Source organism: Narcine bancroftii, chromosome 2 (genome assembly GCF_036971445.1).
Source record: "Narcine bancroftii isolate sNarBan1 chromosome 2, sNarBan1.hap1, whole genome shotgun sequence".
NCBI classification, from domain to species: domain Eukaryota; kingdom Metazoa; phylum Chordata; class Chondrichthyes; order Torpediniformes; family Narcinidae; genus Narcine; species Narcine bancroftii.
The window spans coordinates 318,491,885-318,517,976 of record NC_091470.1 but is presented as its reverse complement, the minus strand read 5'-3'; the positions used below and the strand labels follow the sequence as shown (position 1 = coordinate 318,517,976).

The 26,092-nt window shown below is 40.0% G+C and overlaps 1 protein-coding gene across 5 annotated transcripts in view; it reads right to left on the bottom strand.

The window, feature by feature from the left end:
* Nucleotides 1–26,092, bottom strand: part of cables1 (Cdk5 and Abl enzyme substrate 1) — a 167,596-nt gene that overhangs the window by 53,177 nt on the left and 88,327 nt on the right. For 3 of the 5 annotated variants that reach the window (XM_069921788.1, XM_069921789.1, XM_069921792.1), the window contains exon 4: nucleotides 16,191–16,268. The exons of the other annotated variants lie outside the window; for them this stretch is intronic. In XM_069921788.1, the coding sequence (XP_069777889.1) occupies nucleotides 16,191–16,268 (78 nt within the window). The remainder of the gene's footprint in view (nucleotides 1–16,190; nucleotides 16,269–26,092) is intronic. 5 annotated transcript variants of the gene reach the window in all.

Genomic DNA, 26,092 nt, shown 5'->3' with positions numbered 1-26,092 from the left:
CACAGACACTCAGAGTTTCTGAAGGGTCTCTCGTTTGCTATTCTTTCTCTGTTACTGCAAGGGGCACGAAAGATTACTCGCTGACTGCTTTATGGCAGGCAGAAGTAAATTTTGTTCAATATTACATTGTTTGCATTTATTACATGACAATAAATGAATCTTGAATGAGATGATAGTAAAGTGTCAGCAAAGAAAGACTATTACAAATATTCTAACACTCTCAGATTTAAAAAATAAGGATTTTTATTATGCTATCAATATATTAAAGGTATCAGAAAACTAAGATGATCGTTAATCCCAGTTATTCAATGAACACTGCCTCCCAAACATTGCTGCTGAACTACGAGGGGGTCCCTAGGTTACAGATGAATTGATTTGTCACTAATTATAGCTTAATGCGAAAAAGAATCAAAGGGGAGCCAATGAATATGCATGAGATAGAAGATGTTGAAGGCGTATTGGGACAGAAGGAGAGGAAATAGGCTGAGTGGCCTTCTTTTGTCCTTATAAGGCAAAGAGAACAGAAAAAAAGCTTAGTTCTAGCAAATGACATCAAAGCTACCTTTTTTTGGCTCATCTATAGGAGCACTAATCTACAGAAATACATTAGTAAACGGATATACTAAAACTATTGATATTAAACATTTTTCACTTTAAATTCCTTGATGGCATACTGAAAAGGACTGACCTACAGCAATTTTCATGATAAATTTTCAGCTGGTTTATAAACAATGGACATTAGGTGGTCACACCTCGAGTCCCAATTGTTCATTGCTCAATAACGAATTGAGCAACAGTGGAGGAAGATCGTAGCTTTGCACCTAGAACTGATCTCAACCAATGGGATTCCTCAAATTACATCAGAAAAGAACGTCGATAACCCTTCTGGGGAGTACATTCAGATGGAAATGAAGCCTGCCTCAGTTTGAAGGCTCCCAAAGGCAAGTTGCTTCTGGAACTTGCTGATTACTCTCAGGGATGAAGAATGACACTAGAACGAGCTCAAACTAGGTTATGGTGTGTGGCGAGGCAAAGGGTCTCCATATTTAGCAAAGATATTCAAAAGTCAGTTGAAGTATTTGTTGTGCAGCTTTTAAACCAAAGCATTACATTGAAAGTTAATGAGTGTCTTATGTTTTGTAACTTAAGGTTTACACAGCTTTAACACTGACTCAAGTGTTTGGGGAAACTTTTTATTTAAAAAGAACTCAATAAAATTTAAATCTTAAAAAAAAGTAAATGACTTCTTTTAACTTAAAATATTAACTCAGATTTGTTTCTCTACAGACCCTTCCCTATTCTTATTTGAAGATGTCAGTTAACTTATTCTTGGCATTCTGAGTGATGGAACAAATAATGGTGAAAACTATTTTTCTCTTTTTCCAAGTCATTCCCAAGAGACTATCCAGCCTTGGTTTAATATTTTAACCAAAGAAATGTTGTTATCACTTAGTTATGCCCAGCTGCCCTGGCTTCTGGAATGGGACTTGAAACCAGTACCGTCACTGACAAAAGCCAACATAAATTTATTTCTTTGGGAAAATTAGCATTTTAAAGCCTTGCCTTCCTGCAATTTTGCTATTGGTTAGTTAATTTCTCACCAGCTTTCATTAAATGGAGAATCTAAATCCCCTACCACACATTCATGAAGTTTTCCTGCAGAAGTAGAACACAAAATCACTTTGTTATTGCTCTCTGCTGCCTACTTCCCTTATTCTTGTAGGGCCAAAACCTTGTGACTTTCAGTCACAGTGACAGGGAACAACAACATTGTTTGTGTTGGCTCTCAAGATTAGAAAGCAGAAGTTGTGCTCATGAGATCCAGGAATTGTACACAGTACAATCACTAGAGAAATGATAGACAGGCCTGCTCATTCATTTCCTATTGTTTAGTCTACATTGTAACCTGTGGATCAGGATCACGAACATTCAGCACATCTCCCATGAGGTTTCTGCCACATCTCTCGCAGATCTTGCTTTGTTACGTGTGTGCTTAATCCGGTGAAGTGCATAGAATAATAAAATTGTAATGATCGTGCTTAAGAACAATTAATCACATTACTTAGCTGGCATGTAGGCCAGTCATTTCAAAATGAAGCACTATGGCAAAGACAGTGAGTGCTACAGAAACACATTTTAGTAATATAGCAATCATCAGTTATTAAAATATTCACTCCATTGGTACATGGGATAGCTTTGGCAGATAAGGCAAGTAAGAATCCAAAGAGATTATACAACCACATCAATGGCAAAATGGGATTCAACAGGGCCCTTTAGAGATTACCGTGGTTGTCTCTGTGTGGAACCATGGGAGATGGGTGAGGTCCTAATCCAGTGGTTCTCAACCACTTTTTTCCCCCCACTCACATACAAACTTAAGTAATCCCTTACTAACATGTGACATCCTCTGGCTCTACTTCTCTGTATTTACTTCCCTGGATGATAGGGAGTCCAAGAAAGTAAATACGAGTGTATTTTAGAGAATTCACATAACAGAGGAGGAGGTTCTGGAAATCTTAAACCAGAAAGGTTGATACATCCATAGGATGAGACCAAATGCATCCAAGGACATTGTGGGAAATTAAGGAAGAAATTTCAGGGGCCCTGGAAAAGATATTTATGTCATCATTAAGCATGGGTGAGGTGCAGAAAGACTGTGGGGTGTCTATGTTGTGCCTTTGAGCTTAACATCAGTTGTGGGCAAGTTACTGGAGGGGACTCAGAGACAAGATCTACAGCCATTTGGAAAAGAAATGGCTGATAAGGATAGTCAGCATGGGTTTGGAGCTTTTTTGAGGAGGTGGCCAAGAAGATTGATGAGGTCAGGGCAGTGGACATTATCCACATAGACTTTGGCAAGACCTTTCACAAGGTAAGCCACATGGTTGTTCCAAAATGTTAGATCACATGGGATCAAGGTAAGATAGCAAACTGGATACAAGACTGGTTTGGCAATAGGAGATAGAGTGTGGTGGTAGACTTTTTTTTAAATCAGATTGGATGCCTGTGATAAGTGGTGGGGTGCAGGAACTGGACCTAGGTCCATTATTTTCTGAACAATATGGACGAAAATGCAGTTCAACCTGCTTGCCTTCATTAGTAAGGGCATTGAGTACAAGACTTGGTGCCATTTTTACAGCTGTACAAATCACTGGTAAATCCCCATTTGAAAGGTGCAGTTCTGATCGCCCTGAAGGATGTCTACATTGGAAAAGCAGCATTAAAAATTCATATTAGCATGTTTGGAGAACTTGAATTACCATGAGAACTGAAATGCCTTGGAACATAGGAGATGGAGAGATGACTATACAGATGCTTATAAAATCAAGAGAGGGACAGCCAAGGTGAATGGACATTGTCCCTTAACCAGAGTAAGGGTGTCTGAAGTTAGAGGGCATAGGCTTAAAGTTGGATGGGAAATATTTAAAAGGGTCCCAAGGGAAAACATTTCACACAGATACCTGTACAGAACAAACTACTATAGAAATGCACTACATAAATGTAATAATTACAGCACATAACAAACAACTGAACAGGTACATGGATAAGGAATGTGTCAAGGCATACAAGCTAAAGGCACATAAATGGGCCTAGGTCAGATAAACAATTTGTTTAGCATGGATGCATTTGGCCAAAGGACCATTTTCCATGCTATGGATCTCTGTGATTCTATGGTGCGTGAAGCTCTGCACCAAACCCCACTGCAAAACACCTGTTTAACCATTGTTGTAATATCTAAATAAAAAGTTTACAGGTATTACTTTTTATTTAGAAGTTGGATCGTTTTGGGGACCAACACGAAGGTGTGGGCAGAGAGCAGAGCAATCAGTGTGGGAACCAACTCGGGGCTGTGGAGAAAAAGTGGAGCAATGTGGAGACCGACACGGGGCTGTGGGGAGAGAGTGGGGCAGTGGGATCAGTATGGAGACTAACACGGGGCTGTGGGGAGAGAGCAGGGCAGTGGGATAGTAGGAGTCTCTTAATTTGTACCACTCCCCCCCCCCCCACCACCAAAGAGGCCAGCTTAAGCATGTTCCTCAGCGCATTGTCCTCAGTACTTGTTCGTGGATAATTTGTGCATTTCAGACAGCTTTCAAAGACAACAATAAAGAATTTGATATTGGGTGCTTAATATAGAGAATTTGTGGTAAATTATTTAAATAATTATGTTGTACAACTATGAAAGACCATGCATTTGCAAAATCGTCAGATTCTTAAATAATGAGCAAATCCAGAGATATGGGAGCAGTGAGATGAGAGGTGGACAGGGATAGATGGTTGATTGGGCAACTTTGTTTCCCATTTGTTCTTTTGAAAAAAAATACGAATTGATTAGCAAGTCAATAAAAAGTTGTTATTTTTTAGAAAAAAAATCCAACTAGTGCTGATATTTTTACCGCCAGCTCAGCTGGAAGAACTCAATTTGTTATGGTGTACTCATTCATCCATGATACGCATAGCCTGGCATGACGATGGGTTCAAACAATGAGAATTAAAAACTGAGCAAAACAAAGGCAAGTTGCCTACGAGTCAACTTGTCTGCACTGTGGCTAGAAAGTAAATTTAACCCATTGAGATGGAGACCAACAATTAATCAGAGCACATTAAACAGAAAAAAGCTGTTAAGTCACTGCAGTTCAAGCAGCACCTGTGGAGACAGAAATGCTAACTTATTTTTCCTTGCTTCACAGATGGATGATGCCTGGCCGGGGTTAATATTTCCAGCATTTTCTGTTTTTTTTTATTTTGAGATTGTCAGCTTTTGACACTTGTTGCTTTGAGATGAGTTGTAGAGCAGGTCTGAAAGGCACCGATTAGATCAGACAGATTTTAAATAAAAGCAGTAACCGGGGTGTGTTATCATAAAGAACAAAGGAACTCAGTAGACCGAGCAGAGCCTGTGGAGGCAAAGGGATGGTCAATGTATCAGGCCGAGATCCTGTATCAGGACTGAGGAATGTCCATAGGCTTTTTAATTCAGATTTATTGTTAGGGTACTGTTACGAGCCCAGAGGACCCCAAAACCCAGCAGCAATAGATATTCACCAAGACAAATGGTTACTTAAACAAAAGTTGCTTTTAATTATCTTTAAACATGAAAATAGAAACAAACTTAATCACTAACTTACTTAACCTAACTTAACCCCCTTCTAACTCTAAGCGCACGTGTATGTAATGAGTGTGTAAGTTCAGAAAAGTTCTTTGGTTCACAGTCCAATCTCACTTCTCATTCCTCTAAATTCTCTGGTTGCAGGTAACTCTTATACTGTGCACAGAATTTAACATTTATAAAGTTCACCAAGCTTTGGTGCTTGAAAGGTAAATAGTTACCACTCAGGAAGGTTCTTGTCGGTTTTCAGAGAGAGATATTTGTTGTTCCAGGACACCCACAACTGATGTACTTCCATCAGCCACTTCAATGTCTTGCCGACAAAACCTGTCCCTCAGGGTTCTCCAGATGATAACCTCTTTCTTCAGGTCACCACAGAATTTCTTTTTGTTTCTCTTATTCTAAGTGAAATATTAGACAGCCAGTCCTCTCCTCTTTCATGAACCACAAGGGCTTTGACCTGGCCCTCTCCCAAGCAGGCTTGCCAGTTTGTCCTGTTCCAGTCCCAGCTATTTCTGCTTGCTATAACACTGTACAAGTGATTTCTGTGTGTGTGTCTCTCTCTCTTTGAGAGAAAATCTGTTTGACTCTCTCTACTTACAAAACCACATGACCCTCTTACAACCAACAAGCTCTCCTTCCAGACAGCAGTGGCTCCAGCATTCTCTTTCATCTGTGGCCTTTGGTAAACAACAATCCATTAGTGAATTCTCTTGGGCACTCTTCAAAGCTCTTGCAAAAGGTGTTGAGGCCCTGATATGTCTAGCATTGGGCAGAGCTCCAGTACATCAAACAAAATCAGTTTTAAAGTGTTTGCACGTGACCTACTCTAACAAACATTTCCCAACTTATCTCACAAAAACATATCTATACACTCTATATACTCTGTCACAGTACATACATGACCATCATATACAACCTTGCGATTCTTTTTCCTGCAGAGGAGGCAGAATTATTGCTTGTTGGCAGTGCAAAAAAAAAGTACTTAATGTACACATGTAAACAAATAAAGAAATGTAAACAAACTGACTGCAATACAGAGAGAGAAAAAATAATAATATGCAAAAGTAAGAATTTGTTGTTGAGGAATGTGATGGTGGAGGGATAGCAGCTTTTTCCTGAACCTGGTGGTGCAGTGTTCAAGGATCGCATGTGCAAGGACTCACTTATATCTATCTGGATCAGTGCAGGGAATTATGCAGTTCTAGGTGATTAGTCGTGATCTTACTGATCAATGGACAAGGCACACATTGGCCAGTGTCCTCCTTCTGTTGCCAATTCCTATGTAATCACTTATTTGCTGGGAACTACAAGTTGATAAAGCAAATCAATAAAAAGTTGCATCTTTATTGAAGAATCCTACTGATATGACTAATCACAAGAAGAAAAAGACAGCTGAGTTTGATGAAATCCTATTTTTGTTTCAGTTGCATGCACCTGCCTTGAACATTGTCAAAGTAACCTGCAACTCAAATATGTTTTGATGACATGAATTAGTCAATCAACCTTCTCTAGTTTCACATGTTGGACTGTCAGGAATAGGTTGCCATGGAGTGCAGGAGCAGAACTGACACAAATACAAGATTGCATGGGTTAAGGTAAGGAAATAAGAGCAAAAGAAGTATGTTGTTTTGCACAGAGGGGCGAGAGGCTCAAGGCTGGATTGCCAAAGTTGATGATTAAAGCAGCAAATGTGTTAACACTAAAGATTAGGAATTGGGAATAAAATGATATGGAAAACAAGTGGACCTTGGGATTTGGAATAGTGTTCCATTGGAGGTGACAACTTTTCAGTTTCTGTGTGGGAATTTCTGTACAAATTTCAATAAAATGCAGAAATAATGTTTCTCTATCTGTACAGAATCCATCAATATTGATGGATATTGCAAATGGATGAGCTCTTGAATTAACTGGTAAAAGCAAAGAGGAACGAAGAGAACTAGCAAATTAGCTTAAACATTTCCACAGAGGGAGAAAGCAATTGAAGTCTTTTGTGGCATTGCGACTTCATGGGCCTTTGTAGGCCTCCTGCTTTTCTTGTTGAATATTAATGACTTGGTCTTCAATGATGAAGCCAAAATTAAGTCAACGCCAGTGAGGATGAAAATTTGGGATGGCAGCATAATTAGATGGGGTCAAATATGGCCAAAGGAATTAATTCTGGAGAAATGCAAGGCAATGCATTTGGAGAAGTCAAGGAAATACAAGGTAAATAGCAGGGTCCTAGCAGCATGGAGAAGCAGGGAGATCATAGGTAGCAGGACAGCTTTCATCAGCCAAGTCATTGAAAATTAAGACTACACAAAGTAGGACTATATGGATTGTTCTATAAAGAGCTAGCCAGCATGGACTTGATGAGGTGATAAATCTGGGTTTACTTCTAGAGGCTGCAAAAGACAGCATTAAGGTGTATACAATTATGTGGGGCTTAGCTAGAATAAATCAAAAGGACCATGTCCTTTAGCAGAGGGGTCAAAAAGACTTGAAAGCATTGATTTAAAGTTATTGGTAGACGGATGGAAGGGAAAATGAGAGATTTCTTTTTTAGCCAGTGAGTGGTGGGGTCTGGTACTCCTGACTGATAGTATTAGAGCTGAAAATCCTTTATCTGAAAAGCTGTGACATGTAGGGTCGTGGACCCAATGCTGGATGATGTTGGGTAGCTCTTTTTCAACCTAGACTAATCTATGGCCTTTCTTTGGTTTTAACCTGATTCCCTATGATTTGGAATATTTAAAAGGAATAATTATTGCCATAGTCAAAGAAAGATAATCATTAATCAACTCATCATCAACTTCAATGCAGTCACTTACACAGACATAAACTGTTGTTTACTGAACAAGACCTGCACATCACTATCTGCAAACCCATTCCAATAATTAAAGTGCCTCATAGATTCAGTTTAGGTGTTTAATTGTTCTTCCATTCACAGTATGATGCACAGGTCTAACAAACCCAAAGAAGAACATATAAACTTTCTCCCTTAATTTTGTGATATAGTAATCAGGGATCTGTTCCATAGATGTATTTCCCACCTCTGTAGCTGTGCAATGGTAGAAATGAAATGATGCAAAACAAACCAGGAAATACTGGTATCCTTTTTCCAGTCTGATGCTGTGCCTGTCAATTATGCAATTCTGTCCCTCCCCAGTGATGAAGGTGCTGCCCCTTCACTGGTGTTTGTTATTATTTATTATTGAACCACATTTCTCAGATAAAATATCGAACTAGACAATCAAGATGTTATCTTGCTCAACTTGTGACAAGATGTAACTGCTTTCCTCAAACACTGAAGAATATCAGCTCCAGAGGTGTAGGGAATAAATGGCGGTTGGCATGGGGGGGAAGGGGGGGGGGGTTAGTGGTGGGAGAAATTTACCTCGGAGACCAGTATTAAGGACGTTCTTTCAAGTGTCAACTCAGAGAGATGCGGAAAATGGTGACAACTTCACAACCAGCTCTGCCTAACATGGCAGGAAGTTACCCAACATAGCTGATGCATATCTGCAGTTGACCATGCATCAGGCCACAGGTGTGCACAAGTGCTTGAATTTGTGCGCACGCGTGCACTGATGCAGAAGGAGGGTGGGAAGATGGGCAGAGATGCCCTTGTGGACACCACAATATTTAACTGCATCCTGCTATGGCAGCAGATCGTACCAAGTTTCTTGGACACACTCACTATTTGCAATTCCCTTAAAAAGAATGGAGGAAACCTCTAATCTTCTATTTAGTTTTGTAATAGTAGAAGAATAAGAGAGCAAATGTAGCTGATCTATCATGAGCTCTGACCTCCCATCACTGCAGACATCAATGTGAGGTGCGGCCTCAATAAGGCAGCGAGTATACTTTCTGCCTGAAGGTAGTAGTGAGAAGCAGTTGTGACCATGGTGGTGGAGATCGTTTAAGGTACAGAAGCCTGAAAGCCAGCACCTCTAGGTACAAGAGAAGTTTCTTTACAAGAGCTATCAATGCCTCGAACCTCCCCTTGGTTCACTAATCACACACTGCTCCAACAGCACAAAAGAACTAAATACACTATTACAATTTACTTTTTGTACTCAGATCACTGTGAAGGTTTATCATCTCTCTTATGTATTTATTGTCTTTTTAATTCAATTAAGTTTACTATTATATTTTTCTCAAAGCACCTGTTCTCTGCAGCAAGGACAGATTTTGGTGCATATGTACATTGTCCAATATGCATGAAAATACAGGTAAACCCACTTTACAAATACTCAAATTGTGAAAATTCGCTTTGACGAAGAAAGCTGTGTTCACTTTTACAACAGGATTTGAATGGGTTTTTGCTTTTACGAAAATAGGCCCCAATAGAGGTGAATGGGTCTTCACTTTACGCCATTTCAGCTTCCGAAAGGTTTCCTAGGAATGCTCCAGTTTCGTAAAGTGGGGTATACCTGTAAACTGATTATCAATTTAAAAAAAGAAGCTATCACATATCTGACTGGAAAAGAATCCCTGCCTATGTTACTGTAATACATTTACCGGTAGTCCTCAAAATTATTATTTTCTGCTAATGAGCACATACATATTCTCCAAGTTCTGCTACATCCCTACGTCATCACTACATTAAAACAATTTTTTTATGTGGTGTCTCATTCTAATTCTTTCTTTTTCAGGGTTGTAAAAAATGGAAATTCCCAGTAAATACCTTAACCCATTCCAATTCATAAATCACAAGTTTTAATCTTGCCTTGTCATCACCCTTACATTCATTTTCTTTTTCATTTACTCTGTTCAACTCCTACATGTCTTGCCACATTCCAGAATTGATATGCAGAACAGGGTTAATGCTTCGCTGCGGAACCATCGGATTTTTGCGTCATCACAAATGCAGTTCCTTCAAATCCCAAACAACGTGCAGTGGAATTATAATAAATTTACAATGCTCATTAGAAAATGTGAGAATATTCAGTCTCCCTGATTGCTTTATTTCCCCCCAGTAAAAAATCACAATAGATTCATCGATACCATCGGTACTTTTGTTTTGCTATACAAACAACAAGGAGCCAACTTTTCTTACTACCAAGTAAAGCAGTGGGAGAAAGGCATCTGAGACACATTTTACAGTTTAAATGAAATGCCATACAGAGCAAATCTATTTTACTGCACTACGACCTCCTTGACCTTTTCCAATCGTAAAGACTAAAAGTGGAAGAAATGGTTACCTCAAAGGGTTCATGTGGACTACTGGATAATTCAACTTTGACAAGGAGAGACAGGGACTCCATTTACCATCATCACCACTCAGCCTTCAGACACTGTCTTAATGGACAGTGCCATCACTCTCTTTGCTGCTTTAAATACCTACGTAGTAGGCTCACATTTCAACATCACATTTCTGTGGTGCCTTTACAAAAAAAGCCAGCACGGTATTTCACTTAAAGCCCTTGAATTAAAGTGTTATTTTGGTCTTGTTTCTTGTCATTTGAAAATTATATTTAAATTGTATTAATGTTTGCTTTTGTCTACGACTTAAGCATGATATCATACACATAAATATTTTGTGACAGGAAACAGCCATTACAAGCTTAAAATAGGGTTGTTTTGTCTGAGTTGTTTTTTTAAAAGGTGAACTTTTAAAACACTATCTTTTCTCTGCATCCTGAGAACAGCCTAGTAGAAATAAACTCCTGTGTATGACTACATGCAAACAATGAGTGTACTTGGAAAACAATCCATTGATGAGGTATGTAATGTAGGACTAGATGTTAATATCCCTTATTGCACTCCTAAGACTTGCTGCCTAGACTCTACGGGGTAGCCAAGTGAGTGGTGGCATCTTCTGGTTTACCAAGTGGGCACCTTCCTTCCTCAGTGTTTCACTGATAGTCCCATAACACCTCCGGAGGGTTCCGCAGTGAATCCTGGTATCCCAGGCTCACCCCCTAGATGCCATTCACTCACTTGGATGCCCAGATGGAATCCTTTCTCTTCATCCAGAGCCACAGACCACCCTTTTGATCAGCTCTGTATGCCTTTCCTTGCACTCCCAACTCCTGGATTAGCCTTGATGTCGATGTTGCTCCACATCCTCTGCAGCCTACTTCAAGTGGTCGAACCTGTGCCTTCCAGCCATGTCCAGCACATCAGCTGCAAGCTCAGTGCATCTGTTTCTTGTGCTCACAGGCCTCCTCCCAGATGAGTGTAAGCTCAATTATATAAACGAGGTGGAGTGAGGTCGACCACAGCACAAGGTCTGGTCGGAGGTTGGTTTCCGCGATTTAATTTGGAAAGAAGAACCTCTGGCTTAAGTCTGCCACTATCTTCCAATCACGTACCCCGACTAGCAGCCCGGAATCTGATCTTGATGTGGCAATTATGGTTTGACCCTCACCTTCCCGGACAACTGCTGTTAATGGTCAGCGGGATGGGGGGTGGGGGGTGGGTAGAGTGTTAACACTCATCCGCCGATTTTCCAGCACTGCTACAAGACACTGTAGCACCTGGTTATGACGGCAGGTGTATCGGCTTTGAATGAAGCTGGTCTTGCTGTCCACCAAGATATGTTTTAGTGTTGCTGAGGTTGGGCAGAGGGAGCATGTAGGGTCCTCTCCATACCACTGTCTTAAGATTCATGGCAAGAGGCATTGGAAGGTGACTTGGTGAACTGATGAGGTCTTTCCTAATTTCTTGCTTTTTATTTCTGCACATTTTTGTTCTCGTCATCAATTCTTATAATATCCAGGGAATTTTTTGTCACAAGTCAATAACTACCAGTTGATATTCTAAATCATAGAGTAACAGATGATTTTAGGCACATTAGGCAGTCATTCAAACCATAATATCTGTGCTGGTCAAGCCGGAGGGACCCAGTCTCATCCTACCTTCTAGTGCCAGGTCATGAAGCCATCCTGGTCATAGCTCTTTGAGTACACATCCAAAGTACTTTATAAATGCAATCAGGGATTCTGTCTCAACCACCTTTCCAGCTATACTTCCATCTACCATGAAAAAGCTGCCAACATCTTAAAAGGCTCATCCTATCCCAACACATTCTCTATGCCCTCCTCCTGTCAGGAATATGACTCAGGAGTGTGAGATATTCAATGACAGTTTCTTTCCTGTTGTTTCAGTATGAGGGTCATTTGGGGTCTAATACAATAATGTTGCCCTTTTTCTATAATAACTGATCTCTTTATGTAACTCTGCACTCTTTGTTTTACTTCCTATAGTAAATACAAGTAGACTAGCTAGACTGATGACAATACAAACTTTTGCACAATACATCAGACCATAAGTCTGAACTTCAACTGTGAGTTCCAGATGTCTACCACCCTCTGGGAGAAAACAAATATTGAACATGGCCAGTTTCTGTACTGTGCTCTTTATCATACCTAATACATCAAATATAAATCTTGAATATATCTAAAAGAGGATAACTGACACAGCTGCCAACAATTCCTTCTTACTTTGAGCCAGTTTTGCATCCAATTTGCCTCTCTCCCTTAGATTTTACCGACTTTTATATTTTTGAATGGTGTGCCATATGGAATGCATCAAAGAGCAAAATTCCTGCAGATTACTTAAAATTCACAAGCCTTGTTGCCACTTCAAAAATTCAATTGTTAGTGAATAATACTTTTCTTATTAAATTAATATTGATGCCTGCGATTAATCTATGACAGCGGTTTTCAAACTTTTTCTTTTGTTATTGATCTATGTTAATAGTAATATTTAGGTTAAAGTTAAGCTATATTTCTTATAAAAATATCTTAGTAAAGTAAAGTATAGAGTTAAAATATTGTTTATGTATTCTTAGGAAGTTAATTATGGGCTGGTACAGGGTCACACACAGGTCACAGCACATGTACAGAGAACCATTGTACTCAGAGAAGAGAGTTTATTCTCGATGTCACAGAGTCTTGCAAAGACAGAGCTAATGGATCTGAAGAGGTTCTTAACTACTCAAGAACAATGGAGTATTTGCTTTATTAAAAACTGAAGTATCTAAGTACTCAATAAAAACTGCTGAGGAAGCCATCTGTTTTTAAACAAATCCACTTAAGCCTCTTGAACAGAGATGATGTCAGAAGTTGTTATGAATATGGAGTGGTTTTGAAAAAGGAACAGAATTTTGTCAGAAATAAAATTGATAGTCATGTGGTTTCCAAGAATTGGGACTGACCTGATTGATGATGTAACTGTCACATGGTTTGTAGAAAAATATTATTGAGTTCAGACATTTTTGGAACAGTTCAGTTAGAAGAGCACAGAAGTGAAAACCCTGTGACACACACAGTGGTTGGAACCTTGTGAAAGACAGGCTTGAATTACAGTAACCAAAATAGGTGCTGTTGTGTGTTATTCCTGGGAAAAGGGGTACAGAGAATAAGTGGCTTTTGAAATAAAGAAGACCATTTTGCTATCTCTTTGGAAAAGAGGACAGAATTCTACTGGGTCCACTTTTGTATGGCCACTTTGTTTAATCCTTGTCTGGGTTTGTGAATTCATCGTGGAAGAAAATAGCCACATTCGCTGACTCTTTGTAAAGAGGGCAGATTCTTCATGTGGAAACCAGATTCCAAAATTTTCAGTAAAAAAGTTTGGTCCTGGAAGACAGGTACTGTATTCTCCTCTTCACAGGAGGTACATTGGTGGCTCAAAACATGGTCACTTCTATTTAAAGAATATCTCTCAAGACATCTCATCAAAAGAATTATGAAGATATAATGTTTAAAAGTGCTTTATAATTATTTCTGAACTGAGAATTTAAGACCTTAAAGCACAACTAAAATTATGCTGAAATTTTAAAAATTGGCTTTTCAGAGTGGGATATTAATTACACACACATACATTTTACATTTGCGTATAGTAGGGTTAAAGGTAGAGTTTAATTTAGAGATAAGTAAGAAATGTTATGTTATTGATAATTTCATAAAAAATGTGAGGGGGGGGTGAAAAAAAGGTTGAGAACCACTGCTCTAGACCCAATGGTTACTGAAATATTTTTCCTGAGAAAAATTGTCATTGGCCCATTTCCTTTGGAGTTATGAAACCATGCACATAACGAGTCAATTAGGTACAATTAAAAAAAATGGATTTCAAACTTTTTCTTTCCACTCACATACCACCTTAAGTATTCCCTGTGCCATAGATGCTCTGTGATTAGTATGTGGTATGTGAGTGGAAAGAAAAAATTTGAAAACCACTAATCTATGGCTTTTTAAATGAAGGTTTATATTATCCCTTGAAATTGTTGCCCATAAATCTATCCACTAAAGCTAAACTAAATACCCTATAATTAGGTTATTGCTTCTTCCATTTTTAACCCATTTTACAACATTGGCACCATCTGATTGTCTCATTTATCCATTCAACCTGGTTGCACCTTGCCACAGATATTCCCTTTGTCCTATCCATTTCCATCTGCTATCTTCTCAGAAAACTCTTGGTTCAATCGTAGCCTCTGGCATTGTCTGTGTGGAGTTTGTATGTTCTCCCTTAGACCACACGGGTTTCCTCTGTTGCTCCAGTTTCTGCTCACACTGCAAAGTGCAGATTAGTAGTTCAACTGACCAGTGTAAACTGCCCCTCATGTGAAGGTGAGTGGCACATTATTTGAGAATACAAAACAATTGTTGTAAAATTTGTTAATATGTATCTGTAGGTCAATGCAGGTATGGTCTGAACAAAGGACCTGATATACGACTCGATAAACCTATTAAGATTCTGAGTGTGGATTCCATTTGTCCAGTTCAAGAGTTAGGAGAAATCTTCATAAAACTCCAGGGCACCACTCTCAAATATCAATGTCCATGCACAGTTCTCTACAAGGCTCCATACCATCCACCATTACCCTCTGTCATATCAACAACACTCAACTTCCTTAGTTCCTCTGACAAACTTCAATCTCTCACAGACAATGTGGGAAGGTAGGTTATGCAGTATGTGTGGAGAGGGGCAAGGGTAGGGTTGCAGTTAGCACAAGCCTATTACAGTCCCAGCAACCCAGGTTGCAATCCGCTGACGCCTGCAAGGAGTTTACATGTTCTTTCACGCGGACTTCCCCTGGGTTTCCACTAGTTTCTTCCCATAATCCAAAAGGGTACATGGTTAGGAGGTTAATTGGTCCCATGGGTGCATTTGGCACAGGCTCATGGGCCGGAAGGGCCTGTTGTATCTCTAATTTTTTTTTTAAGTCTCCGTTGTTAACTCCTTCCCCTAAACTGCTTTCACATCCATGAAACTTGGGGTATTTCACATCATGAAATGTATTTGTTATAATATATGGATTTGCCTTAGGTATTCTCTCTCTTGACAACTCTGGTCCCTTGATAACAGAAACCTGTATTAACTACATTCAGGTTATAGTTCTAACATTTCAATGACTCTTGATATACATCACAACTGGTGCTCACTATTTCTCAATCCATCTCGTGATGGACCAATCAGTCCTTTTGTGGAATAAAAGGCAATTTATAAATTGTTAAATAGCTTTATTTTATAGGCAGCTAAAAGAAGAACAAGATTGATTACTTTTTTTGTTTTAATACAATTTAACTTCAGTTCCTGCTCTGTAATAATGAGAAAATAAAATACTGCCCTTCATTCCATATGGGTGTCTGGCATTATTGTTTGGTTCGAATAGATCAATAGTTGGATCAGGTCTTCTTAAACTAGAGGGAATGAAGCCTTCCTAGCACACTTCTCCAAATAACCTTGAACAGGATATTCTTTCCTTCGATGCTAATAACTGCTGAAAGTTGAGGGAATTAATTACAGCTTTTTTTCTGTCTACAAATTGAATCTGACAGATTGTTCTTTCACTCTTTCCTGCTTATTCAACCTGCAGAGTATTTCGACATGGCTTCAATTTCCGATGGACAAAATTACATCCCACTTGGAGAAAATAATTGGATGCAATTTTATTTTTCCTTGAAATATTCCCAAACAAGTTCCAAGTCATAAAAACCCTTTATATACCTCATGAACTGAGTGCTGTGGCCGCCAAAACTACACATCAACAAAATAATTATTTATATTTCTATGTAAGATTCCACAAAAAGGTAGAAAATTGAACTTCCATAATGCTCTGTGCAAGATGTCATATACTCACCCAATCTGACCACTGTCTTGATAAGGCATTACTGAGAAGACCGAGCAGAAGGATCTCTTGCCACTGATCAGAACTATCCTAGAAAAGTAGAAGTCAACAATCACTCACAATTTGTTTTTAGGAATCCGCAGCCACAGCAATTCAATCTCCCTGTCTGTACCAGTAGCACCAGTTAGTATCACACTGCTGGTAAGCGAGTCCAATTTCATATGAATTTCCAAAACTCATCATAAATCTGAACATCTTCTTATGTAATGTCAGTCATCAAGTGCCATTTACAACTACAAGCTTCCACTGAGGCTAATTTATGAGTCTATACTAATGGTGACAGGCCTCGTTGTCTGCTATTAAAATGGCAGCATGACTATGGTCAGAGCAGCAGCTGCTTTGGATCCCAGGACTGCTGTAACTAACACAGTGCACAAACCTGGATTCGACAAGAGTTTTTGGTGAAATGGAGTGGGTCTGGAATTGCCACCTGGGTCGCCAAATAACGAGCAGGATTGCTGAGACGAAGCCACAGAGTCTGCAGCTTGACAGTCATGGAATGTGGCCTACTGGAGAGAACACGTTGCGGGGTAGCATGGCGATGTGGCCTCGGCCTCCCAATGGTGCCTGCTTCGATGGTCGTGGAAATGATGTTGGATGCCGGGGATGGAGGTGGTGTCCCGATACAGCCAGAGCGGCGGAGCAGTGTTAGCCCTGAGAAATCCCGAAGGATGTGTTGGTTGTGGTCGATGTCAACCAGAGGCACAAGGTCTCAAGGCGTTGGGATCGTCCGAGGTTGGGGTGGGGCGAATCATTTCTCTGCTGCCTCAAGAAACGGTGACTTGGTTTGTAGTTTACATTTTGAAGCTGGCAGAAGGTATCATCTAAGTCTTGCCGATCCTGGTAAACTGCCCGAAGATAGCTGTGGTTGCACTTTTTATAACATCTAAACGGAATTGCAACCGGGCTTATTTGTGTTCACTGCTTGTTCTGAGAATTCTGGTGTTCATCTGAAATTGGGAAGTTGTTCATTGCTACGATCGAGAGGAACGGGTTAGTGTTTCAATAATTAATGTTCTAACTTGGATAGTCTATGTAAAAAGATGGCTGCGCTGTCATCATTTAGATAGTTCAGCGCTTTGGATCAATGTGCATTGTGTTAAATGCACTATATAAAAAAACTACTACTTCTAAACATCATTAAGCAGCTCAACACCAATTCCCTTCCACCTGTTGCCAAGGTCTCCACCTTGCAAAGTCAGACATTGTTAACTTCACCATCATGAATTTATTTAAAAGCAGTGCTTTCTTATTAAGAAAGGTCAGTTGACAACACTTGCATTCTTGAGAAGCAGACATATAAACTTGTTCTCTCATGTGCGAGCTCTCCTTTGCTTCAGCCTCAAACTTCTCCCTATACCCCAGGTTTTTTTTTTCTCCATCTATTTTCATCATTCGCTCCTTGCCTTTTTAATTAAATTACAAATATGGCATCAATGTTTTCTCCTCTGCATTAAGTCAATGTACTGTTTCTCTTTGCAACTCATTCCTTCCCAGCTTTCAAATCCATTGAACTCGATACTGCTTTTAACATTTTTTTAAAACCTTCAAATCTCAACATTTTCTTTATCGTGACAACTCTTCTCAATATTTCATCCTCAAATTCTCTTGCATCTCCTCCAGACTCACCTACTGCATTTGGTGATTCCGACATAGCCTCTACATCTGTAAAAACACATGCAGACTGGCAGCTGATTTGCAGATTTGATAGAGCCTGCACTCTTGCGGCAATGGCCACCACATGCTCTTTGTTCCTTGCCCCCTTCCATCCCCACACTCCACTACCAGAGAGAGGCCCACTGCAAGCATCTTGAGCCAAAGCCTTCAAGACCTCCTGGCATACTGGCCATTCCTACAGTGGCTGCCGCACTCGAATCTCCTTCCCTTTATCGGCTACAGTTAATTAGCCAATCTCACACTAAGCCCATACTGGTGCTTTTAAGGACCACTGCACTCGTGTCAAGTCCCACCACTGCTAAACTGAAACTCACAAGCACTTCCCTTTACTGGTTTAATCATTAATTTTATCATTAAATTGGATAAGTTTTCAAATAAGTGTACAAAACACTTTTCTATATTCTTGCCTACATTATGATATGTGAAAACAAAATATTGGTTTGTTTTCTGAGACGAAGGAATAATGTTTATAAAACACAATTATGATTAGATAACAGCAATGCTCCCTAATAAAATCTTGAATGATCTGAATGAAAGGGTGTTTTCTCTTTAACTAATGATCCACTACTGGAAAATAGTTAGAAACCAGGATCTCAGCATATATAAAGAAAGTACAAGTCATGGAAACTTTCCAGCAATGAAGCCGACATTGGATTGCCTCAGCAAACTTCTATCAGTTCCATGAAGTTTCCAAGTCTAGAAAAATAATCCAGGTTTTATTAAACTAATAATTCTTCACTCTTCTCGCTCCACCACACCCATAACCCCTGTCCAATGATGTACAAGCAAACTAAAGCTGTTGATTATTGGCAAAACAGATTTAATACCATGAATATTTAATCCAGGTAAACATTAGTTTCCAGTTTTTACAATGTATAAACTTGGATCTGTTCCAGTTACTTGCATTTTGATAACAGCCTACATTTTCCACTACGTTTTTCAGTAACACAATATCTGTTTCCAGAGAAAGAGCATCAATTTTATGTAATGCCTTCTGCTGTTTCAACCTTCAGCATAAGATGTAAATATAACCTTACTTTCGAAAGAAGGTTGAAAGATTTTAGACTTGTTCAATTGAACAAGAATGAGAAACATATGAAATTGCTGCTGTCCAGAATAAGAATTTTGAATGTTATGCCCAGATGGTTTCTTTTAATGAATGGGTCTTTGTCGCATGCAACAGATACTGCTGCACACGTTTTAAAGAATGTGTGTAACCACCTAATAATTTGATTACAGCTCTTACAAAACATTAGTCATTGCAAGTACATTTCAAGCATTAAAAACTTGTAGGGAAGGACTACATTGGATACATCAGGTGGAGCAGATTTTTGGCATAAACTTCAGCTTTCCATTGATGGAAAAATCTGTTCAAGTTCAAGTCAAAGCCCTGAAATTTTCCATCAACTTTGACTCTCCACAGCAGTAACTCTATTTGCAATGAGATGCAGTTTTATGTCATCAGGAGAAATGAGGAAATGCTGTTATCTGCAGCTGCAAAGCCAGGGAGAAGTGGACAAATGGAGGATTTGGGAGCTTTCCTGCAGGGATGAATCAGCCGGCGCGCTGGAGCTACTCTCCCCAAACCGTGTGCAAACGGCATACCTGTTCGGCTGCAGCAAGTCAGAATTCCAGGCATGTGTATATTATACAATATAACCTCATCATCAAAAGGGATTGAAGCAACCCCAGCCTTGAAGCCATCAGTACCAGGTGCTGACCACTTCAATCCCTCCTACCCGCTGAAGAATGACGGCTAGGAAGACAGAGTCCAGAAGACAACAGCATGAAGAAGTGAAAAAAAATTTAAATGTTTAACAAAGTTTTTTTTATATAGTTTAAATGTATATTTACATTTTGTTTTCTTTCAAACACATTTTCTATTTACTGCTATTAACAATGAGTCAGCATTAATTTTCCATAAATTTTATCAGTTGCATTCACCAATCAGTTGCAGTGTCTGAAATTGATCCTGCAATTTAGGTGGGACCTTAACAATTACTCTATTATTCACCAAGGGAATAGTCAAGGGCAAATGCTGAAAGAAGAAAATGTGTGCCAATAGATCGTGGCGGGGAGGGGGGGCATCATAAATGGGGGTACAAGGGATAAGTTCCAAGGGATAAGGTGGGTTACAATTGCTGCTTGCTTGTGACAGAAGAGGCAAGCAGCATCAGCCAGTAATAATTCTGTAGTGGAGAGAGTAGAGAGCACCAAGTTCCTTGGACTGCACTTTAGTAATGACCAATCCTGGACACACAATATCTCCTCACTTGGCAGGAAGGCACAACAGCAATGGCACTCCCTGAGAAGACTGAGGTGGACAGGGCTGCCATCCACAATCCTGTCAACTTTCTACAGGAGCTCTATCAAGAGCATCCTGGCTGGCTGTGTGGTACGGTTGTTGTAGAGCAGGGGTGTCAAACTCAAATTCACAGAGGGCCAAAATTAAAAACTTGGACTAAGTCGTGGGCCAAACTAAATATTTATTGAAAATTCTCAACAACATCTGCATGTTTTCTCTTCTTTCAACATATGTAATGTTAAACTTTTTCTTATTAAAATAAATGTTTAATAATAGTTTTGGTTAAACTTTCCAGAAGAAGCATTAACAAATAAGAAATAAAATATTCAATAAATAATATTTTTCTATAGCCTTTAAGCTCCTTTTAAATGTACTTTTTTTCACAAGCCAACAAGTCAAAAAAATAACAGCTTGCTTCAATGACAAACAGATTTGTCTTTTAAAATGATGAACATATAGTCTGCCTCCTACCTGTCTTGAAAGGTCCTGTTTTCTGTCTTTCGTTTGGCCATTTTTCATAAGGGGTTTATTACATGTGAGTTAGGCGACAGGTCGCAGATGCAAATGAAAGTAAGCAGAAGAGGTGGGGGCGATTAGCGGGCTGAGGGGCCAGCGCCAATGCATTTGCAAAGCATTTTGGGATTTGTAGTATTAGCTGTGCATGCGCTATACTGGCGCGGCAGCCAGCGGGCCACCTCTAATACATATTTGATATGATCTTGCGGGCCAAATATAATTATATCATGGGCTAAATTTGGCCCGCGGGCCTGAGTTTGACATGTGTGTTGTAGAGCATTCGATTGGAGGTCAATCAACAGGACCATAAGAGTGGCAGGGAGGATCACTGGGGACTCCCTCACCCCCATTGACGTAATCTTTCACGATCATTTTCCAGCTACTCCTATTGGGAGAGAGATACAGGAATATCAGAGCCAGAACCACCAGGCTGAGAAACAGCTTCTTCCCTTGGGCAGTGAGACTGCTGAACGACTGATGAACTGTTCATACAAACCCTCTGAGGATCTACTGTTATTTAAAAAAATATTTATTTTTATATATGTACTGAATATAAATAGCTTGTGAATATGTGTGCTCTATATATCTGTTTGCATATTTTTACATTGAGGACCAAAGAACACAGATTTATCCAATTGTATGATAACAATAAGCTTGAACTTGAACTTAATACCCTGGAGAAATGGAAAACTAGAGGTTTTCCATGTCCCACTTCTTTAATCTCAAATACACCCCAATTCACGTCTTCCTCAGAGGTTTGCTGCCTGACAGCACCATTACTTTCAAGCAATGACTAACACTGTTTTTGTTTAAGTGGCAGGTCTAGATTTTTTTTAAAGAAGTGGTGAAATGAAGAGAGTTCAGAGGAGTCAAGGAGCCTACATGGAGAAGAGTTAGGGACTAGACACAAGGGAGAGTGCCAGTGGAATTCTAAAAACTGGCCTTAAATTAAATGGCCATTATGACACGGTATAGGCCCTTCGGCCAACAATATTGTGCTGCCCTATGTAAACGTACTCCGCGACAATCTAATTATACCCATAACTCTCTATTTTTTCTTAAAACCATGTGCCTAAGTCTTTTGAATGTCTATATATTGTACCAATACCATCACAACCCCTGGCAATTAATACCAGGCATCCACCACTCTCTGGGTTTAAAAAAAAAAGAAACAAAACATTTAATATAGAGGTGCAGCATGGTTACAGGCTCCTCTGGCCCTTGAGACCATGTCACCCGAATACACCATTAACTACAAACTCTGTATGTTTTCGCACATCTTACTTGGATGTGTCCCCTAAACTTTCCTCCATTCACTTTAACACAAAGAAAAGCGTATACAGAGCCGTTGTCATACCCACACTCCTGTTCGGCTCCGAATCATGGGTCCTCTACCGGCATCACCTACGGCTCCTAGAACGCTTCCACAAGCGTTGTCTCTGCTCCATCCTCAACATTCATTGGAGCGCTTTCATCCCTAACGTCGAAGTACTCGAGATGGCAGAGGTCGACAGCATCGAGTCCACGATGCTGAAGATCCAGCTGCGCTGGGTGGGTCGCGTCTCCAGAATGGAGGACCATCGCCTTCCCAAGATCGTGTTATATGGCGAGCTCTCCACTGGCCAACGTGACAGAGGTGCACCAAAGAAAAGGTACAAGGACTGCCTAAAGAAATCTCTTGGTGCCTGCCACATTGACCACCGCCAGTGGGCTGATATCGCCTCATACCGTGCATCTTGGCGCCTCACAGTTCAGCGGGCAGCAACCTCCTTTGAAGAAGACCGCAGAGCTCACCTCACTGACAAAAGGCAAAGGAGGAAAAACCCAACACCCAACCCCAACCCACCAATTTTCCCCTGCAACCGCTGCAACCGTGTCTGCCTGTCCCGCATCGGACTTGTCAGCCACAAACGAGCCTGCAGCTGACGTGGACAATTACCCCCTCCATAAATCTTCGTCCGCGAAGCCAAGCCAAAGAAGAAGAGGATAAGCTTGTTGAAAATTATTTTTTGCATCTTAACACATCCATTCTGCTGACCAATATTCAAAAAATTGTGCTTCAGCTGCAAAACCAGCCTAAGTAGATGATAGAAAGTCAATTGATTTCGAGAGATATGCATTCATCAATCGAACACAGGGGATACCATAAAAACAGAGGTGGAGGTAATATTAAATCTAAAGGACACAGGTGACACAAATAAGACCATAATATGAAATTATGAAAGACTTATGAACATCAGGCTAAATGGTTGCTATTCAAACTTCAGATTTATTGTCAGAGTAGATGCAGGACATCACATACAACCCTAAGATTTTTTTCTCTGCAGGGCAGGCAGAATCACTGGAAACTGCACTCAAGAACAAAGGAATGTTTTCAAAGGAAAGAAATGTAAACAAACTGAATTACAAATAAAGAAAATAAACATTCAGTAATAAATAATGAGCAAAGTAAGCGGCCTTAAATGAGTCTCTGAATGACCGTTGTTCAGAAATATTATAGATGTGGGAATGTAACCATTCCTGAACCTGGTGATGCGAGTCTTATACCTCTTTCCTGATGGTAGCAGTGAGAACAGAGCATGTTCTGGGTGGTGTAGATCCTTGAGGATTGCTGCTGGTCTCCAGCAGAAGCATTCCATGTAGATGTTCTTGATGGTGGGGAGAGTTTTGCCTGTGATGTCTTGGGCTGTGTTCACTACATTTTGCAGGGCTTTCTGCTCAGGAGTATTGGTGTCCCCATACCAGATCATGATGCAGCTGATCAGCACATTTTCCACTTCATATCTGCAGAAATTTGCCAAGGATTCCAATGACATACCAAACCTCCGCAAACTCCTGAGGAAGGAGAGGCACTAACGTGCTTTCTTCACAATGACATTAATATGTTGGGTCCAGGAAAGATCTTCCAAGATAGTGCTTCCAGGAATTTAAATATTCTCACCCTCTCCACCTCTGATCCCTAGTAATTGCACACCTCTGGTTTTCTTTCATAAAGCCTACAATAAGCTTCTTGGTCTTGGTGGCATTGAGTGTGAGGTTGTTGTTAATATACCTTTCAAGCAAGTTTTCAATCTCCCTCTTGCATGCTGATTCCTCATCCCTTTTTATTGCCATATCATCAACTTGTATATAGTGTTGTTGTGGTACCAGCCTCACAGTTAAAGGTGTAGAACGAGTAGAGCAGGGGCTAGGTATTCAAGTGCCCGAATGCTGATGGAGATCGTGGAGACATTATCCTTGCCAATCTGTAATGGTTGGGATCTAGAAGTGAGGAAATCTGGGATCCAATTAGACAATGAGGTATTGAGGCCATGGTTTTGGACTTTAAGGGGATGATGATGTTGAATGCCAAATGTTGTTAATGTCTATGATATTTATGTTCAAAATTATAATTTGGAAGGAAATTTCAAATGGAAAATATCAAACATACTACTCAAGAGATACAACTATGAATTTTTTTTTTAATAGGAATGTGGGTCATATAATAGAATTGGGCTGTGATAAGATCAGAAATAATTGTTAAGAGAACTTCAATCCTCAAAACAGATGATTTTAGGTCAGATAGATGTGCACTTTTTTATTCTCAAACCCAACTTTTTAAACTGAGACAGGATGAAGCAGGGAATTAAATTTCTCCAAAGAGGCAAGTTGACCACGCCAACACCATGCTGAGCCTGTAAGCCCTGGATGTGCAGGTTACCCCTTCCTCCAACACACCATCAAAGCTGCGACCAACACTCCCTCTCCATGCCTCCACCATTAAGAGGACAATGGACCTTTACTCTCGCTGTCCAATCAAGGAGAGTATTCTAACAGTTATTTTGAAGTGCTAGGATTTGAAATCAAGGACCCACCATATAGAGATGTTTAAAGAAATTAGGGAGGAGCATGCAGAGGCACTGATATCCATATCTAAAATTCCAGAGAAAAGGCGTGCCAAAGGAAGTCTATAGAAAATTGCACGTAAAAATGGATAGAATCAATCCAGGGAATAATAATCGAGTCCACGCTGCTGAAGATCCAGCTGCGCTGGATGGGTCACGTCTCCAGAATGGAGGACCATCGCCTTCCCAAGATCGTGTTATATGGCGAGCTCTCCACTCGCCACCGTGACAGAGGTGCACCAAAGAAAAGGTACAAGGACTGCCTAAAGAAATCTCTTGGTGCCTGCCACATTGACCACCGCCAGTGGGCTGATAACGCCTCAAACCGTGCATCTTGGCGCCTCACAGTTTGGCGGGCAGCAACCTCCTTTGAAGAAGACCGCAGAGCCCACCTCACTGACAAAAGGCAAAGGAGGAAAAACCCAACACCCAACCCCAACCAACCAATTTTCCCCTGTAACCGCTGCAACCGTGTCTGCCTGTCCCGCATCGGACTTGTCAGCCACAAACGAGCCTGCAGCTGACGTGGACTTTTTACCCCCTCCATAAATCTTCGTCCGCGAAGCCAAGCCAAAGAAGAGAGAGTTTAATGTCCATTGCAAGGAAGATGCAAGAATATTTACTAAAATATCTGTAACAACACAATTTTTTGAAAATTTTATTAATCTTAAGTCATACAAAAATACAAAGAAAAACATTATACATACATGATGTTTTTGTAAATATACCCCATACCACCCCCATCCCCTACCCTAACCCACCCACCCCTCCCCACCCCCCTCTAAACTACCCCAAAAAAAAGAAAGAAAAAAAAGAAAAAGAAAGGAAATATCATAGAATTCTGCAGTTATTTGCCATGATTTGGAGCAACACCATCATTGCATGGGTAAAAGATTAATAATTCAACCCCATATATTCCAAATACGGGCTGTAACAACACATTTTGAATCAAATCAATTTTTTTTTAATCTAAAACTCACGTTGAATGATTAAGAGAGAAAATGGAAGGGGCCAAGGCAATAGATCTATATTTGTGCGCATTCAGGAGCTATTGAGCATATGGCATAAGAGGACACATGGAGTTACTGAACAGATTGGATTGATGGAGCCCTGAGTGTCAGCGTTAAAAAGGTTTAACTTCATGATTGACCATTGGTTCAATTGGGCAGGGAATCATTCTCAAACAGATTCACAGCTTCATGAAAAGATCATTGTAATAATGGAGCTTGTTACCATGGCGCACTAAATTAGTTACTTTGCTTGTAAATGATTGTGTGTGTGTGTGTGTGTGTGTGTGCGTATATGCTCGTGAATAGATGAGATGAAGCCCTTCCATCATTTCAAAGTGCACATCGGCTTATTAATGTTTCAGAAAGAAAAAAATAAATCAGTTCTTCTCGCTGCAACTGAAGGTGGCAAACACAAATCAATCTGAACAACTGGAGAACAGGCTGCATGTTTCTCGTCCAATT